Raw genomic sequence first — 17163 nt, forward strand, 5'->3', positions numbered from 1 at the left:
ATCAAAGGAAATTGGATGCACCTGAGCTCAATTTGGAGTGTCATAGCAAAGGGATGTGAATACGTCTGTAAATTTCATATTTCTGTATTTAATTTAATACATTTTTACTTTGTCATTATGGGGTATAGTGTGTAGATGGGTGAGAAAAAAAATCAGTTTAATGCATTTTGAATTCAGGCTGTAACACAACAAAATGTGAAATAAGTCTGAATACTTTCAGAAGGCACTGTACTTTTGCTGTGGTTAATTGTTATCCGCTCTTGTTCCTTCTGATCGTGAGAGCTGAAGCAAGGTGCTGCACTATATATTCTGAGTTAAGTTTTTTTTCTCTCACTATAGCTAGTTGTTTCTAACCAATAACAGTGTTGCCATACAAAAATCCAATCCAGGGCAGGCTTCTGACCCATCCACAACCAAAAAAAGTAAAGAAAATGTCATTTAACTTGCGTCCCTATTAAAAAAGCATTGGATTGTTGTAAGCATTGGCTGGAGGGAGTTTCCAACATTGTTAAATCTTTGACGGGGAGAACGGTAGGCAATCGGAACACAGGTACCATGTAAACACAGGTACCACCCTTCACCCAGAAGTATGCACTTCTTCCATCCCGCTCAATGCAACTAAAGGCACACTAATAGGTCCCGTGTGGCTCAGTTGGTAGAGCATGGTGTTTGCAAGGCCAGGGTTGTGGGTTTGATTCCCACGGGGGACCAGTACGGAAAAAAAAAAAAAATGTATGAAAACTTATGAAATGTATGCCTTCCCTAATGTAAGTCGCTCTGGATGAGAGCATCTGCTAAATTACTAAAATGTAAATGTCTAATAAGTATGGTGAATAACACTAGTGTTCTTGCTTTCAGAAGCAAGCACATTAACATTTATCTTCTCAAAAGTATTTGGATAGGGTTATATAAAATGGTACATTTATTTCAAATCAACTTATGAAAAAGATATGACAACTCCCAATATGGGAGAGAATAGTTTTACAAAAAAAAACATATTTCCACTGCATTTTACATAGTCTTCACGAAATTATAAGTGTACAACTTCGAAACATACACCCCCCCCCCAAAAACAACAACATTTCCTTAAGTATGACCAAGTTCCTTTTGTTGAATGCACAAAAAATGGGTTATAAATAGTGATTAGTGGATGCGAGGTTATATCTATCATTCAACTGTAATAAGTATCTAAAAAGCTCTAGCAGTGTATTTACAAATGTGGTCAAGTTGCACAGTAACATAATGCATCAGGAAGTGCATGACAAATGTAATATATATATATATATATATCTAAGCAAAAAGGCCATTTTCATTTTCTCAACAACATCAAAAACTCTCCAGCTAACAACTGGTGGCTATGAGGCAGCACACCACTGTCGGCAAGCTGATATTGCACCCGTGTTGACAGATATGGCGGTATATCGCCAGCAGCCCAGCAACGCAATGACCAACTGATGGTCAACATGAAACTGTTAGCATTGTCAGCTACTGCCGACTTTGTCGATGGTGGGCCACCGTAAGCTTGGGCCAAAATAAGGCAACTCGGAGTAGCAAACTCTCCTTCAATGTGGGGTCTTTCCATACGTCGGGAGGATAGAGGGAGTTTTGTGACATTAGGAAAACATTTATCTTGACTGATACCCTTCCATGTGTCATTTTTTGCTCCTAGCATTCGGAGGTATTTGGCTGTTACCGTTATGCCGCACACTGATTCCCTTCAATAGCACACTTTCTTCAACATTCTCTCCTCATTTACCGGTAGGTAGGTAAAATGTCTACCACCGTACCTGTAATTCTTAAGCAGTGGTGTAAAGTACTTAAGTAAACATACTTTAAATGACTACTTAAGTAGTTTTTGTGTATCTGTATTTTACTTTACTACTCATATTTTTGACAACTTTTACCTTTACTCCACTACATTCCAAAAGATAATAATGTACTTTTTACACCATACATTTTTCCTGACACCCAAAAGTACTTGTTACATTTCGAATGCTTAGCAGGACAAGAAAATGGTCCAATTCACACACTTATCAAGAGAAAATCCCTGGTCATCCATACCGCCTCTGATCTGGCCGACTCACTAAACAAAAATGCTTTGTTTGTAAATGATTGTCTAAGTGTTGGAGTGTGCCCCTGCCTATCCTTAAATAAAATAAACTAGAAAATCGTGGCGTCTGGTTTGCTTAATATAAGGAATGTGAAACCAAATATTTTAGACTTTTACTCAAATAGTGTTTAATTGGGTGACTTTCACTTTTACTAGAGTCAGTTTCTATTAAGGTACAGTATCTTTACTTTTACTTAAGTATGACAATTGTGTACTTTTTCCTCCATTGTTCTTAAGTATATCTTTGTATGTATACGCATAGATTCCATTTGGATTACTGATAGTGTTATTATAAATGGATTCATTCTGCCATTCGTGATTTCTTGTTTCAAGTTAATAAAATGTAAAAAAAAGGTACTTGTTTGAAATTTTTGCTGCACTGTTAGGAGCTAGTCACACAAGCATTTCACTGCACCCACTATAACATCTGCCAAACTGTGTACGTGACCAATAAACTTTGATTTGATTTAGGTAAAGATGTATTTGGTGAATTAAACAATTGAATGAATGCTCCATTGCCCCATCCAGTGTTGCTACTTTGATGGAGATTTTCCCAAAGCAAAAATCAGGATTTTAAAGACATTATTGTCCATTCAACCATGCCAGAAAATATTTTTTCAGGATAGCTCTTGTTGTAGTTTAGGCCAGACATCTCATTATGTGTTTGCCTGCTTGAGCATTTCAATGTAGTACGAGGCTGAATACCAGTGAGGTCCAAGTAGTACTCATCCTATTGATATTAGTTGAAGACTGCCCTTCATGCATGAGTATTCTGTAGTTCATTTGGAGTTACAAGTTCAGTCCAACGCAATGACTTTCCAGTTTTCAAAACGACGTCTGGGATGGTCCATCATTTAGGCCTCCGAAGAAGCCTGGGGTTTGAGTTGAGCTTTCTCCATGGCTGTACCATAGGGATCGGATCTTTTGAAGAAGCCCATCTGGAAGGATGGAAAGAGAAAGGAGACTTATTACAATTTCAAAGGCAATCATTACATGGAATAGCCCTCAGATGTCATAGTACCAGTTCAGTTAGATTGCATTTCATCGTTATTTGCTAACATACGCTTTCAAGACTGCACATTTTGAACACTTCTAATCTTGATATTATTTTATAGTTTTTAGATATTATTTTAAGAATGATATGCTTCTCCCTAGCTGGCAAAACCGGTTGCAATGATATCATGATGACCTCTTATGGGACTTCATGGTCAGGTTGTATACTGGTTGGAAAAGGATTTTCTATATGTATTTTTAGCAACCAGACCCAGGTTGTAATAGTATGACGTCTATCCTATGACAACATCTTTATCTGGTTATATAATGTATTCCCAACCATAAAAACAGTTTACAAACAGAACATTACGTCATTATGACGTAACATGCATGTGATTTTGCCCATTGGGTTTATTGTCCTTTACGCTACACTTACCTTGTATAGTACATATATGAGCAGGGCGAGCAGCAGCAGTCCAGCCAGTATGGCCAGAATGATGATCCACAGGGGTACAATGTACTGGCTCTCCGGCTTGTTCCACATCACTGGAGTCAGGACCTGCAACGCAATGATATGTTGTTACCGTTGGGGAGTGAGAGGTCACTTGGAAAAATTGTGACATTACTCATAAAAATGTTTTTTTTTTTTAAATGTTTTGTGTGCACTTCTTCAAACGATATCCCAAATCATACAGACAGGACCGGTCTAAACCATCAAAAATCTAAAAATGAACCGTTTAATAAATAAATTGCACTTGCCTTCGTGGATCCACTGGGTTTGAGTTTGGGAGCGATGGCATAGGGCATGTTCTTGACTCTGTACTGGGCAGAACACTCCAGCACATACTGCTTGTATGCCCTCTGTAGCATTAGTTCAAAGAAAAGAAATCATGAGACAATAGATCATCTGAACTACTTAGCCAAATATCGCCAAAGTGTGTACAAAAAAATCCAACACCTTTCACTGTAAAAACAGACACTCTAAAAAAATGTTTTATATGTTTTACAAATGTACTACAAGGAGAGGGCAACATTGTACCATCGACTAGCAGAACCTACAGTGCCTTCACTTATGTAAATTAAATATTTATGTATTTCATTTTGAATAGATTTTCAACAACAAAAAAATAATTATGGGGTATTGTGTGTAGATGGGTGAGATAAAAAACAACAACTATTTAATCCATTTTGAATTCAGGCTGTAACACAAGAAAAATGTGGAATAAGTCAAGGAGTATGAATACTTTCTGAAGTAGCTTCATTCTTCATTTGAACTACCAATAATAGCAGTGGTATTATAGTACTAATACTACATAAGGATTGTTAGTACCAAGTTAAATTACATTTGATCTACATAACACAATATACATGTCCTATCCAAATGATCATTTAATATAAACAGTACTGCACGGTACATGACAGTAGTACAAACTACAGTCACGCTCTCTCACCTCGATGAAGGTCTCAGCCCAGATGCGTGAGCGGACTGTCAGAATGACACTGCTTCCTCTCTCCAGTAAACCCACATGACAGTGCAGCCTCCAGCACTCCACCGTAGAGCATGACTACGGAGGAAGGAAAACAGTAATCAGTACAGACCACCAATACATGACATTCAGTCAGTCTCACAAACAGTTATAGCTAACAATCTGTGATTATGAGCAGTAAGAGGCTATTGTGAACTTTTGCCTTTGGGGCATCATTCAAGCCAACGTTTTTTGTAAACAATGAGCAACTAAACTTAGTGCATCTTCAAGTTTTCCATAAAGAGCTAATCCCTTTGCTTTTAATGAAAGGGAATGATACTAGGTTATAGTTTTGTGCCCTTTGTGAAAAGTGGGGAGCCATGGTTAATTTGTTGTAAAACGTTTTGTGGTCATTCGTTTATTTTGAAGTGAAAGAATACTGAATGACGGGGAGAGAGGGAATGAATAATGACTGAATAACAATGGGTGGAGAGCATAAAGGAAAAAAAAAAAAAAAAGAGAACCGTTTTGATTTGACAGCTGTTTTGAGAAGTTTATTTCACATACAACGACGCTATATAACTTATAATTACGAGCAGATCTTATTATGATAGATATCCTCATATCCCTTTTACGAGAGAATCATTTCCTTTCAGTTGGTCTTTTGTGGTATTAGCGAAGCCACGGTTGGTTCTTAGTGTTTTGTTTGTGGTAATTCAGCTCATAAGGCTATCGTTAGGACATGAAACGAAAGCCTAGACTCAAAAAGAGACTGAATTACAATGAAAAACAACAAACAAAGTAAAAAGAACAGACAATGACTTCAAGAGAGAAGAGGTTAGGCAGGCCAATAAACATGACTGCTGCACCAGCAGCGTTCGAGGACAGTCTATTTAACAAGCTAGTGAACTACAGGCCTCACATAAGAAACTCATTATTACCCCTTAACTCTCTAATCTCTGTGCTCCCGGACTATGTGCCAAGTGACTTCATTTAACAGTCGGTATCTGCTGTTTTACTGTTTTTAGAGTCAACAGACCTCAGCGGCCGTGTGTCACTGTTCACTCCACATGGGGTTAAGCATGTCGAGTCCCTAAACAAGATGAGTGAGGGGAGGGGGAGAGAAGAAAAGGGAGAGAAAATAAGGAAATATGATCAATAAATAATGAAGAAATGAGAGAAAAGAAAAGGTAAAAAGGAGAGAAGATTAAGGGAAGAAGGAGAGAAAACATCTCCCGGAATCTTCATATGGGGATCAGATGAACAGCTCTCGAGAGGCACTACTGGCTGGCTTTATAATGCTGTAGGGACTGAGAGTGTGGTCAGTACTGTCAGTGGATGACTGTGTGAGTGCGTGCATGGTCATGTTTCCATTTGAAGAATTTGTAGCTACAATGAGTTTTGTAATTTATGGGTCTGGGCTGGTGGTTTCCTTTCAGCCATACATGTATTCACTCTCACAGTACAAGCCAACAACATCACACTAACTCCACTACCCCCCCCCCCCCTTCCCCCTCTAAAAGCTACTCCAAACATGAGGTGAAGCTTCTCCCTCTAAAAGCTACTCCAAACATGAGAGGTGACTGTAGAAACCAAGTTGACCTGCTAACCCTTTTTTACCTATTAAAAGTACCACTAACGGGTCACAACACACACACACACACACACACACACACACACACACACACACACACACACACACACACACACACAAGGCTGTCTCACCAAGTTGCTTTGTTTGGCCAGAGGATCCCTGTAGACCTCTCTCCTCTGGATGTGGTGTTCAGGGCTGACCGTCTGTGAGGAGGGAGGCTGTTCTGTTGTAGGAGGCTGGAGCTGGCAACACACACAGAACACTACACATGTACCATTCCACTCATAGACACATAACACAAACTCTCATATGGTCAATGTGACTCATAAACTTGGGTAATATTGGACTACTGCATATCCTTGGCGTAAATACTGCGAATGATTATGTGACACCACACAAAATAAATGACAATGTATTCGGGTTGGGTATACAGTATCTGGGATGAGTGTCTGTGGATGTAGATTATGAGCAAGCGTGTGCATCCAGTATGATTGTGTGTGCATGTGTGTGCCTGCCTGCATGCATCTATGCATGTGTACATGTGTGCATGTAAGTGTGTTCCTCACCTTGAGTTTCAGTGCATTGAGGGTGTGGTTGGAGCTGCAGTTAAGTGGTCCCTGAGTGATGACCTCCACAGGGTACAGAAGGTCGTGACCCTGAGCTCTCAGAGGGCATCGCAGCTCCAGCACCGACTGACTGATCATACTGGGCCCGTTGTTCACCAACTTACAGAGAGAGAAAGAGAGCAAGAGAGAAAGAGAAAGAGAGAGAACCCATGTTAGCATACTGTGCCAGGAAGCTGAGATAAGCATTTGTTCAACCACCTAACCCTACAACTCCACTTGACCCCACTTAACAAAATAACACAAAAGCAACTCTAGTGGCACATGTTGAGTACCTCGTAGACATGCTGGATCTCAGACCCAATGTCCTGCTCCTCTCGGAGGCTGTGGCTCATCCTCCAGTTTGGGGGAGGGAAGAGGAGCTTGTCCGGACGAGAAACGCTTCAATCGAGAAAAGGAGAGAGAGTAACACCGTAGGACAAAGGACAAAACAGTAAAAGGACGCAGTGCACATAACCAACAGAACGTGGTACCGAAACATTATTTCAAATGTAATTGGGGCTGGGGCTGTTGAAGTCCAATATATTGGTACCCAGTCACTGAGTGTAGCTAAACAGGGAATATGTCATTAGTATAGTGATGGAGACCACTAATTCATTTGTTTGTTCGTCCATCCATCCGTCTATCCATCCATCCATCCATGCTGACTCACCCCTGTAGGATAACATCAGCTACCACAGCCACCTCAAGATCATAGAGCTCAACATCACTCTGGGAGCTATTCTCATTTTTACTGGGTGGAGAGAGAACAGAGAAGTGTAACACTTCATTTAGATTGTACCAAAAAGATGGTTTGTAGATGTTCACTTAACTGTCGACAACATTATACCTAACTATCCACGAACCCTAAGCTTAGCTCAAGTCAGGACACGTAAGTATGGAAGTATTTAGGAGGATTGAGGTACAAAAAACATTCAACCTCACACCAACATTTAACTAAATATTAATACAGTACACAGTAAAGTGATTTATAGTTTCTACAATTTCTGTTCTGAAGGTACAACTGTGACTTACCTGCGTATCTGGAGCTCAAACTGCACCGTATTGTAAGTGTCCTTCAGTCGGGGCACAGTGAAGCGGAGGCCTGCCCACAACTGTGAAGATCCACACAAAAGACACACGATCAACCACAAAGACACTAGAAATACACTGACCTCAGATCTGTCAGAAAGACAGTCCGTCATAAACACACACACACACACACACACACACACACAGTCATTAACAGGATCAGTCTTGGTCACACAACATCACTCGTAAAGACAGATAATTGTACAGACATACAGAAACCCACAATCAGAAGGACAGCAGTACCATATTGCTTCAGCAACATTGGAAGTTCCTTTCCTAACGATAAAGCTCTATTTGACTTTGAATTTAAGAAACAGTTAGTCCATGATGGTCCACTTACACTTGTGCCAGACTTCATAGGGTTTCCCAGGTCACAGACCAGATAGCGGGTCTGATTCTCTGCCTCGTAGCTACAGGTTAGCTGAGTCAGACTCTGCTTATGAGATCCAAGCACAAACATGGAGAGGGAGACATAGACTTGACTTCACACTATTTGCAAATTCTTTCTAACCATTTATATCATTACCATCGTTTTAGTCATCAGGCCATCGTTAGTATCAACATTATTACATTGATATTACTTCAATTATGGTCATTGTCATGTGGATATTTATTATCTTAGCATTGTCATTTTTGTTAGAAATATTAGCCGTAGCATCGTTTTGAGTTAGCATTTCCCCTAAGAGGGACAAGACAGACGGTTGGTCCCTCACCGCATTGTTGCGGGCTATACCACTGTAGTCAGCCTCTGGGGGAAGCACCATGTAAAGCTCTGCCTCGTAGGCCCCGCCCTCTCCCTCGTTCCTGGCATTGAAAGTCAGGGTCAGGGAGTTATCGTCACCCAGATATACCTCTGTCCTATCGCTAAGGAAACCACAAGAAAATACAACAACGTAAAACAAAGCAACAATAAACATGTCATCCCCCATGAATGATGCAGCGCCCCCCTTGGGCCAATCAGTGTAACTAATGTAAATGACAAATCTTTATGACAAGATGCATTATTCACCAACGTTTCGTCACAATTGGGCCAGTGGTGTCTGTGATATTGCATGTGACTAATGATTACTATAGCTCCTCCCTTAGGCCAATCAGTGTCATTTTGTAAATGCCAGATATTTATGGAAATACGCATCAATTGCCTAAGTTTCACTAAAATCAGCAGAATGGTGTCTGAAATATCGTGTGGGTTAGCTAGACTCATATCCCTGAGCATGTGTGCCAAATTTCATCACTCTGAGTCAAACAAATCAAGAGATATATACCTGTTATAGCACTACCGTAGGTCGATATGAATGTTCTTGCATATGTTGAGTTTTGACATTGTTTGCAACATGTGTACCAAATTTTGCATAGAGAGACCTTTGTCCATAGATGCCACATATCAAGTTTTGTGCAGATCGGTCAGTGTTTTTCATAAAATTCTAATTGGCGGAAAATCCATAATGGCGGACCTTATGGGGTCCCTGAGGCAAATTTGTTCCTTGTGAGGACAGGGACCTATGTAAAAAGGTTTAACGAAACGCAGAGGAGGTGATAACATCGCTACTCTATCACTGCAGACTTCAAGAGAGGAGGAAAAGTTTAAGGTGGTGGGGGAGAGGGAGTTTGAATCAAATACAAAGCTTTTAAGATATTATCAGATACAGACAAACATGTATATGAAATGTAATCAATTTATAATTGTTTTTTAAATTATACGAGCAAAAAAATATTCAATTTAATTTGGAATGGCAAGCCAGACAAAATTAAACAGGCCTATTTATATAATGAATATGAATTCGGAGGACAGAAATGATGAACTATTAAAGCCTCCCTAAAGGCTTCAGTCATACAAAAGTCATACTTAAATCCGAACTGGTTCTCTAGCAGATTAGTAAGAATGTCTAACCCCATGTTCAAGAATGGCCTTTTCCCCTTTATTCAGATTACAACCTCTCACTTTTGGTTATTTGAATTATCTCCAAAATATTGCTATTTTTAAAACAAGCCATAGAAAATTGGTTGCAATTTCAGTTTAATCCACTAGATAAGACAGAACAAATATTACAACAAATATTATGGTTAAACTCAAATATAGAAATATAATTGATAAAAAAGACTTCCTAGAACACGATGATCACTCTGACAGAGCTCCATAGTTCCTCTGTGGAGATGGGAGAACCTTCCATAAGGACAACCATCTCTCCACTCCACCAATCAGGCCTTTACGGTAGAGTGGCCAGACGGAAGCCACTCCTCAGTAAAAGGCACTTGACAGCCAGCTTGGAGTATGCCTAAAGGCACCTAAAGGACTCTCAGACCATGATAAAAAGTATTCTCTGGTCTGATGAAACCAAGATTGAACTATTTGGCCTGAATACTAAGCGTGATGTCTGGAGGAAACCTGGCACCATCCCTACGGTGAATCATGGTGGTGGCAGCATCCTGATGTGGGGATATTTTTCAGCGGCAGGGACTGGGAGACTAGTCAGGATCGAGGGAAAGATGAACGGAGCAATGACAAGAGAGATCCTTGATGAAAACCTGCTCCGTAGCGGGGTGAAGGTTCACCTTCCAACAGGACAACTATCCTAAGCACACAGCCAAGACAACGCAGGAGTGGCTTCGGGACAAGTCTCTGAATGTCCTTGAGTGGCTCAGCCAGAGCCCGGACTTGAACCCGATCTAACATCTCTGGAGAGACCTGAAAATAGCTGTGCAGGGACGCTCCCTATCCAACCTAACAGAGCTTGATAGGATCTGCAGAAAAGAAAGGGAGAAACTCCCCAAATACAGGTGTGCCAAGCTTGTAGCGTCATACCCAAGAAGACTCAAGGTTGTAATCGCTGCCAAAGGTGCTTCAACAAAGTACTGAGTAAAGGGTCTGAATACTTATGTAAATGTGATATTTCAGTTTTGTTTCATTTTATAAATTTGCAAAAAAACAAAAACTGTTTTTGCTTTGTCATTATGGGGTATTGTGTGTAGATTGGTGAGGGGGAAAAACAATTTAATACATTTTAGAATAAGGCTGTAACGTAACAAAATTTGGGAAAAATCAAGGGGTCTGAATACTTTCCAAATCTACTGTATAATTGAACCCAGAGGATGTACTACACAAAGTACCAATAATAAAGGGCATTTATCTCTAAGACAGGCCTCAAGGTTGTGAACACAAAACAACCTCACGCATGGGAATTCTCGGGAAGCAAAAAATGTAAGTCCTAAAAAACAAGCTGTGTATTACATTCCAATGGTGATAGGTCGTCGAAGCGGCATAGTGAAAGTACTGAATCATAGACGCTTTTTTGACTGACTTGGTCTCGTGGAAACAGAAAACACACATTCCCCAATTTTCCATGGGAAACTCTTAACTTGATTGTACTCTGCCGCTAATAAAAATCACATGGCGAAGTTCTGCAATACACAACTCAAGACAGAACAAGAAAAGAGCTAGAGCTACTAGTTTGTGAATGGCCCCAGTTGTTCCATTCAGCCTATAGTGCAACATACCCTGCTGTTGTCCACACTCAAACAACAATGATTAACCATTAATAACCATGAGCAAGTAAAGAGTCGTGAGGATATGAGTTACTCTCCTTGGAATAAAAGTGCATTTCTTAAATCAAGGACAAATAAACATACATGTATATCAGTGACCACCAAAACAGTCGATCACGATCACGACTGGTCGATCTCCAAGCCATTCCTAGTCGATGACTAAACATTTCTGTAAAACCCCCAATGATAAAGCCTTGCATTCCTATTATTATAATTTTTTATTTTTTTGCTGTTGGCGTTAGGTGCACTTGATTCAGCTACCCTAGGCAAAGTGTTCCCATTATGAACCATTTCATGTGTTTGAAGGTAGAACTCTGCCTACCTGGCAGTCCCAGAGAGCAAATCAAGTGCACCTACTGTATAGGCCTACTGCTGGCCAATCAGATGGCTCAGATCACCGTGTCTGCTCAGTTTCCTCGCACCATAGACTGTAAAAAGAAGCCTCAAACGCACAGCAAAGATGATAATGTGAGATTTAAAAACTTTTAAAACCATGACTAGAGAGAGACTCAACGAATCCTGCAAAGAATTGCTGTTTTTATGAGTAAGTTCATGTTTAAGTTATTCAGCACTGTCAATACTTTGTTCAACAGTTTTACAAGTCATTAAATGCATATTTTCCCTACTTCCACTCACGCTACAACCAGCGCTGCAGCTGCAAAGTGTTTCGATAAGCTATTATTTGTGGCTTGTGTCTTTTTCAATATCGAGGAATATTTCACTTTCTCTGGTCATGGGAGAAACAACATGAATTGGTGCATGAGGCAGAAATAATGCAGGGCGACTTAAGTTTCGCCAACAGCTGGAAGATTGTGTCCCCTTTTCTCAGCGCAGGGAGGGAGGGAGAGAGGAGGGACGGTGAGACGTGTAAAGAGGCAGCCTCAACGCTGCTCCCTCCCTCCCCTCAGACTGACCATCAGGAGCAGGCCATCACCAGTAAAATAAAAAAAAGCAACCTTTAACACAAAAGCCCAACTATAGACCTCTCAACAGTCTGTATTAAATTGTTTCTTTCCTATTCTTCTTTCTTGGTTGACACTGCTTTGAGAGGACATGACAGGTGAAAGCAATAGGCTGAAGACCTACTGAGGCCTTTCACCTATCGATAGGTCAAGAGGGAGAGGGGAGAATAACAAGGTAGGCTATTCCGGAGTAATGGAGAGGGGACTTCAGCTCACCCATAAACAGCCAGTTTGAGGTCAGGGACACAGATGTTGTCCTCACCACAGTCCAGCTGAATCTGGGCCTGCAGAACAGAAGTGTGGAGAGAGAGAGAGAGAGAAATGTTAATGGGAGAGAGAGGGAGATATTTCGATTTGGAGAAGAACTTTATTGGCACAATTCAGTTAGCTCCTCATCTTAGAATGCAAAAAAAATGCACTTCTACTGAAAGAGAGAGAGAGATATTTAGAGAGAGCAAGAGAGTTGTGTAATACCAAGAAAGACATTAATACAACTCATTAAGATTTTCAGCTTATTACGTACTACCAGTATATTTTCTTAAGACTGCAAAAACAGCATACAGTTCTATGACAATTTACATTGGTTTTTGAACAACCACTGGTAAATTTACCACGGCAATACAGTTTTATGAAGACTAACGCCTTAAATGAGAGAATGAGGGGGAAAGGTAGAGGAGTGAGAAGTAAGGGAATAAGTGGAGGGCAGAAAAAGAGAAAGCAAATGAGGGGTGAAAGAATGAACGGAAACAGTGTTTTGTTTTGGTGGAATGAGGAGAGCAATGATGTTCGAGAAAGGTAGACAGACTCCAATGTGAAGAAAGGAGGGATTGGGAGAAAAAAGAAAGTCTTGCTGCTTAGTGAGGAGAGGAATTGGTCTCCTAAGCAATTTGTCACTGAAGTGTAAAGACTTTACAAACCACAGTAAAATATAAATAGAATATGATTAGATTAGACCGTATTCCCCTTCCCTCTCTTCCGCCTCTCTCCTTCTCCAACATTGCTCTTGCTCTGTGCACTGTGAACCCATTGTTACAATACTACCCCATCCCGGGCAGCAACATGTGGAAAACATTAGACCCAAAAAGAATTCTACAAGAGTGCAGAGTCGGCATGGCGGTCACTCACTCCGTATCCATGGCGATGGCTCATTTAAAGTCCTCAATGCTATCGTTCACTAAAGTCCATGTGGTAATCGGTCAGTCAGCACAAGATCACAAGACGGAGGAGCGCACGGGGACTAGTAATGTTCACACAGAAACACCAAGGGTTGCCCTTCTCTGCTTATCTTCTCCCCCACTTACTCACTGTCATGTTCTTTCATCCCTCCATCTCCGTGGGACAAAAAGGGCGGTAAAAACTTTATTGTTGAGAAGTGCAAGAGAACGAGGTAGAGAGTGCAAACATATTTCTGTGTAATAATGTAAGCATGGAAAGTCTGAGCTATTCCCAAAAGCTGTTCTAGCTAAGTTGTATTGGTTTCCCTGCCAATAAGTGAGAGGCTCTGAGCACACACAGACTTTTACACAGACACACATGTGCACACACACATGCTTATACTCACACACACACATAAACACATGCACATGCCCCAAGCCTGGCTCGTCTGGCTCGCAACATGGCGGAGACCAAAGGCTACATACATAAACAAACCACAACCAGATGGCTAGCCCCAGTGCTCCACCCAGAAAGAGCTGTCAGTTCTCCCTCTGTTTAATCACATAGCCGTGACTCAACCCTGAGGATTCTTTTCTCAATTCGGAAAAGCTACCACCATAGAATTGGAAAGAGGGCCCACCACGTTCTTTGCCATTATCGCATATGTGACAGCATGGGTAGTGCCATTGAAGGCTTTCATCTTAAGTAAAGTAAAAAAGGCTTTGTAGCAAGTGTGCCGTCTATCCAACTCTATGGCTGCCACATATTGTAATTCTGTGCTTTGTGTATCAGGACTAACCCCCAACCTTTAGACATATGGGGACCAGCACTACTGAAGAGTCGTCCATATTTAAACTGGCCACTTATGCCTTTCTACTTCAACAAGTCTTTATGGCGCAAAATGTAGATATTGGGGGATTTAGACATGGTGCACAAATGTGCAAGTCTGATCGTGGTGAAGTCTGATAGTTTTGGACTACATTGTTCATAGTGCACCTATGTTCATACCCTCTATACGTTGTGTGGACTGGCGTTTCAGTAGTAGTGTCATGTACATACCAGCTCTGAAATGGAAGATATGTGGTCTGGTAAATATGATGATATTCTGGAAGTACACGCTCTCTGCTCTATAAGGTGTGATGTCTGGCAAGGTTGGGGTAAATTCCAGTTCAATTCAGTCAATAAACAGAAATTCCAAAATGTTTGCTAATTGAATAGCGTAGTTAATACATACCTTCTGCTCTATAAGGTGTGTTGTCTGGTATTTTAGAATGGGTCTCAGGCCATGGAGGTCCAGTGGAGCGAGAGGGTCCAGGCTAAAGTTGAGTGTGACGTAAATGGGGGAAAGTTTATCCCTAAACTCCCCTTCACTCTGCAACACACATGGGGGAAGAAGGGCAATGGCATCAGCAACACACTCAAGAGGAAGTGAATCGGTGTGACAGTGACTCATGTTCATGATGTGTAAAATAAACTGTTACTTTACTTATTGTCAACTAACTGGTTGAGATAAGACACCGTGTGCCTCTAGATGTTACAGATCAGAGTTACAGATCAGTGTAAATGTACAGCGTAAGGGAAAATGTTAACTTTCAGTCATATTGAAACTATAATCAAAAAAACAATTAACTGTAAAATGTAACATTAAATGTTTCAATTTACTGGCCTTTGAAGGCTGGATTCGAAATAACTAGGCAACATTTTCCCACAAACTTTAAGTCCACCTTGAGAAGAGTTCATTGGATCATTGTCGTATTTATGAACGGGCAATTTTTCCAACGTGTCTTTGAACAATTCTGTAACACTTTACTTAAAGCCTGCAGGTTTAATGCTTTATAACTTGTTTTAAGCACGTCCGAGTCTTTAAAATGTCTTAGCAAGGTCTCCCAACATTTCTTTGAGTGTTTGAAGTGACTAACGCGCAGGTAGACGCGGGTGTCGTGGCACGTTCGTCCTCCGTTGGCCATGGTGATGGTCTTCAGTAGGCTGGGCTGGTGGCTGTCCAGGAACAGAGTTCTCCTCACTAACGACTCCTTCTGGGTCTGCTTCAGATGGTCCAACTGTACCTCCACCACAAAACCTGCACCACACACACAGGGTGGGTTACATACACATGCACACACACACACACGATAGAACACAGAACTATACTCACAAAAACAAACCCATTGAAACACACATGCATTTAATTACATAGTCAGTTATTGTGGATACACTAACACAATACACACAATTACAAATACCCATTCCCAAGTGCAGACACACACAATCACACTCCCACATACTCAAACATAAACACACACATACACTCACAAACCTTGCAAAGTTTGCCCTGTACTTACTCTATTGTCTTTTTATCTTAATCTTAACTGCTAAATTGACCACAGTGAGTTCAGGCATATTTGTGGCCACACAAGGGAAGGTAATAGGGAACAGCTGTGTTGGGGTCTTTCAAAATGAAAACACTGGGCTCACCTAGATCAGCAGGGAGGTGCTTCCCATTGGCCGAGAGGCAGAAACTGAGGTTGACACTGGAGGGGGTGAAGACAGAGAAAAAAATAGTAAGGGGGACTATTTCAGTATACGGTATATTCAATCGATCCATATAGAGCTCTGATACATACGGTGATAATATACAATACTACTGCATTTTGAATGATGCATTCCATGTAAAAAAAAAATGCTACATTTGAATAGATACCCTGTAATGGAAATCTATTAATCTTGTAATCAAGTTTGAACATATGATCAAGTAATAGGACTGGGCACCCCTCAGAGCCTGGTGCTTCTCTAGGTTTCTAGGTTTCTTCCTAGGTTCCTGTCTTTCGAGGGAGTTTTTCCTAGCCAACATGCTTCTACATCTGCATTGCATGCTGTTTGGGATTTTAGGTTGGGTTTCTGTATAAGCACTTTGTGACATCTGCTGATGTAAAAATGGCTTTAAAAATCTATTTTATTTAATAGTAAGAAATCTCGGAGAAGTTTCATCTTATTGGTACATGCCCATCTAAACCCGTTGAATGTAAATGCGCTCAATCTTTGCACAGAATTGAAGCCCAATTCAACCTCTCCCCTTTAATAGAAATTACCCAAACTTTACAAGCAGAGGCAGAGAATGTGTGTGTTTGATTATGAGAGTGTGCATGCACATACAACATCTATATGCTCCACTGTAAATCTGTGTGTGTGTGTTTGAGTGTGTGTGGCCAATGGTCATCTGCCTGCGCACGTGTGAATGTGCGTGTGTGGGTGTGTCACCTCATGCATTCTGTGTCCTAGGCTGGTGTGCCAAATAATATGTCATTCAAAGTGAATGCCAACCCTCTCCACCCTTTCCTCTGTCCACAGCACCCCACCTCTACTCCTCCCTCTGCCTCCCCAAGTCTCCCAGCAACATAAACGGTAATCAAGACACAAACAAAAGCGACTTGTTCTGTACTAAAGGCGGATACCAAGATACCAGCCACTAGGCATAACTTTTTTTGAAGAGTCTAAAAATAATTAATGTTTTACTTTAATTTATGGAAGGAATTTTTGTGAGACTAAAAGCAGGGAAATGTTCCCTTGGCTTGGGCTCAGAATATAGACTTCGCCATTAAACGCTCACACTGGACCGGAGACTGGAAAAGCTTGTCAAACATGGTGT

The 17163-nt window shown here is 40.8% G+C and overlaps 1 protein-coding gene across 1 annotated transcript in view; it reads right to left on the reverse strand.

The window, feature by feature from the left end:
• Window positions 1-2213: 2213 nt before the first annotated feature.
• The window catches only part of LOC115208318 (integrin alpha-5), a 56638-nt gene continuing 41688 nt past the window's right edge, over window positions 2214-17163 (reverse strand). The window contains exons 16-30 of the mRNA XM_029776270.1: window positions 15993-16048; window positions 15437-15597; window positions 14752-14889; window positions 12579-12646; window positions 8571-8721; window positions 8198-8290; window positions 7801-7880; window positions 7439-7519; window positions 7062-7167; window positions 6730-6888; window positions 6295-6405; window positions 4555-4668; window positions 3863-3964; window positions 3540-3662; window positions 2214-3048 (exon numbers count right to left, since the gene is read on the reverse strand). Coding sequence (XP_029632130.1) covers window positions 2965-3048; window positions 3540-3662; window positions 3863-3964; window positions 4555-4668; window positions 6295-6405; window positions 6730-6888; window positions 7062-7167; window positions 7439-7519; window positions 7801-7880; window positions 8198-8290; window positions 8571-8721; window positions 12579-12646; window positions 14752-14889; window positions 15437-15597; window positions 15993-16048 — 1627 coding nt within the window. The 3' untranslated portion in view covers window positions 2214-2964. The remainder of the gene's footprint in view (window positions 3049-3539; window positions 3663-3862; window positions 3965-4554; window positions 4669-6294; window positions 6406-6729; window positions 6889-7061; window positions 7168-7438; window positions 7520-7800; window positions 7881-8197; window positions 8291-8570; window positions 8722-12578; window positions 12647-14751; window positions 14890-15436; window positions 15598-15992; window positions 16049-17163) is intronic.

The sequence above is a fragment of the Salmo trutta genome, chromosome 14 (assembly GCF_901001165.1).
Source record: "Salmo trutta chromosome 14, fSalTru1.1, whole genome shotgun sequence".
Lineage (NCBI taxonomy): Eukaryota > Metazoa > Chordata > Actinopteri > Salmoniformes > Salmonidae > Salmo > Salmo trutta.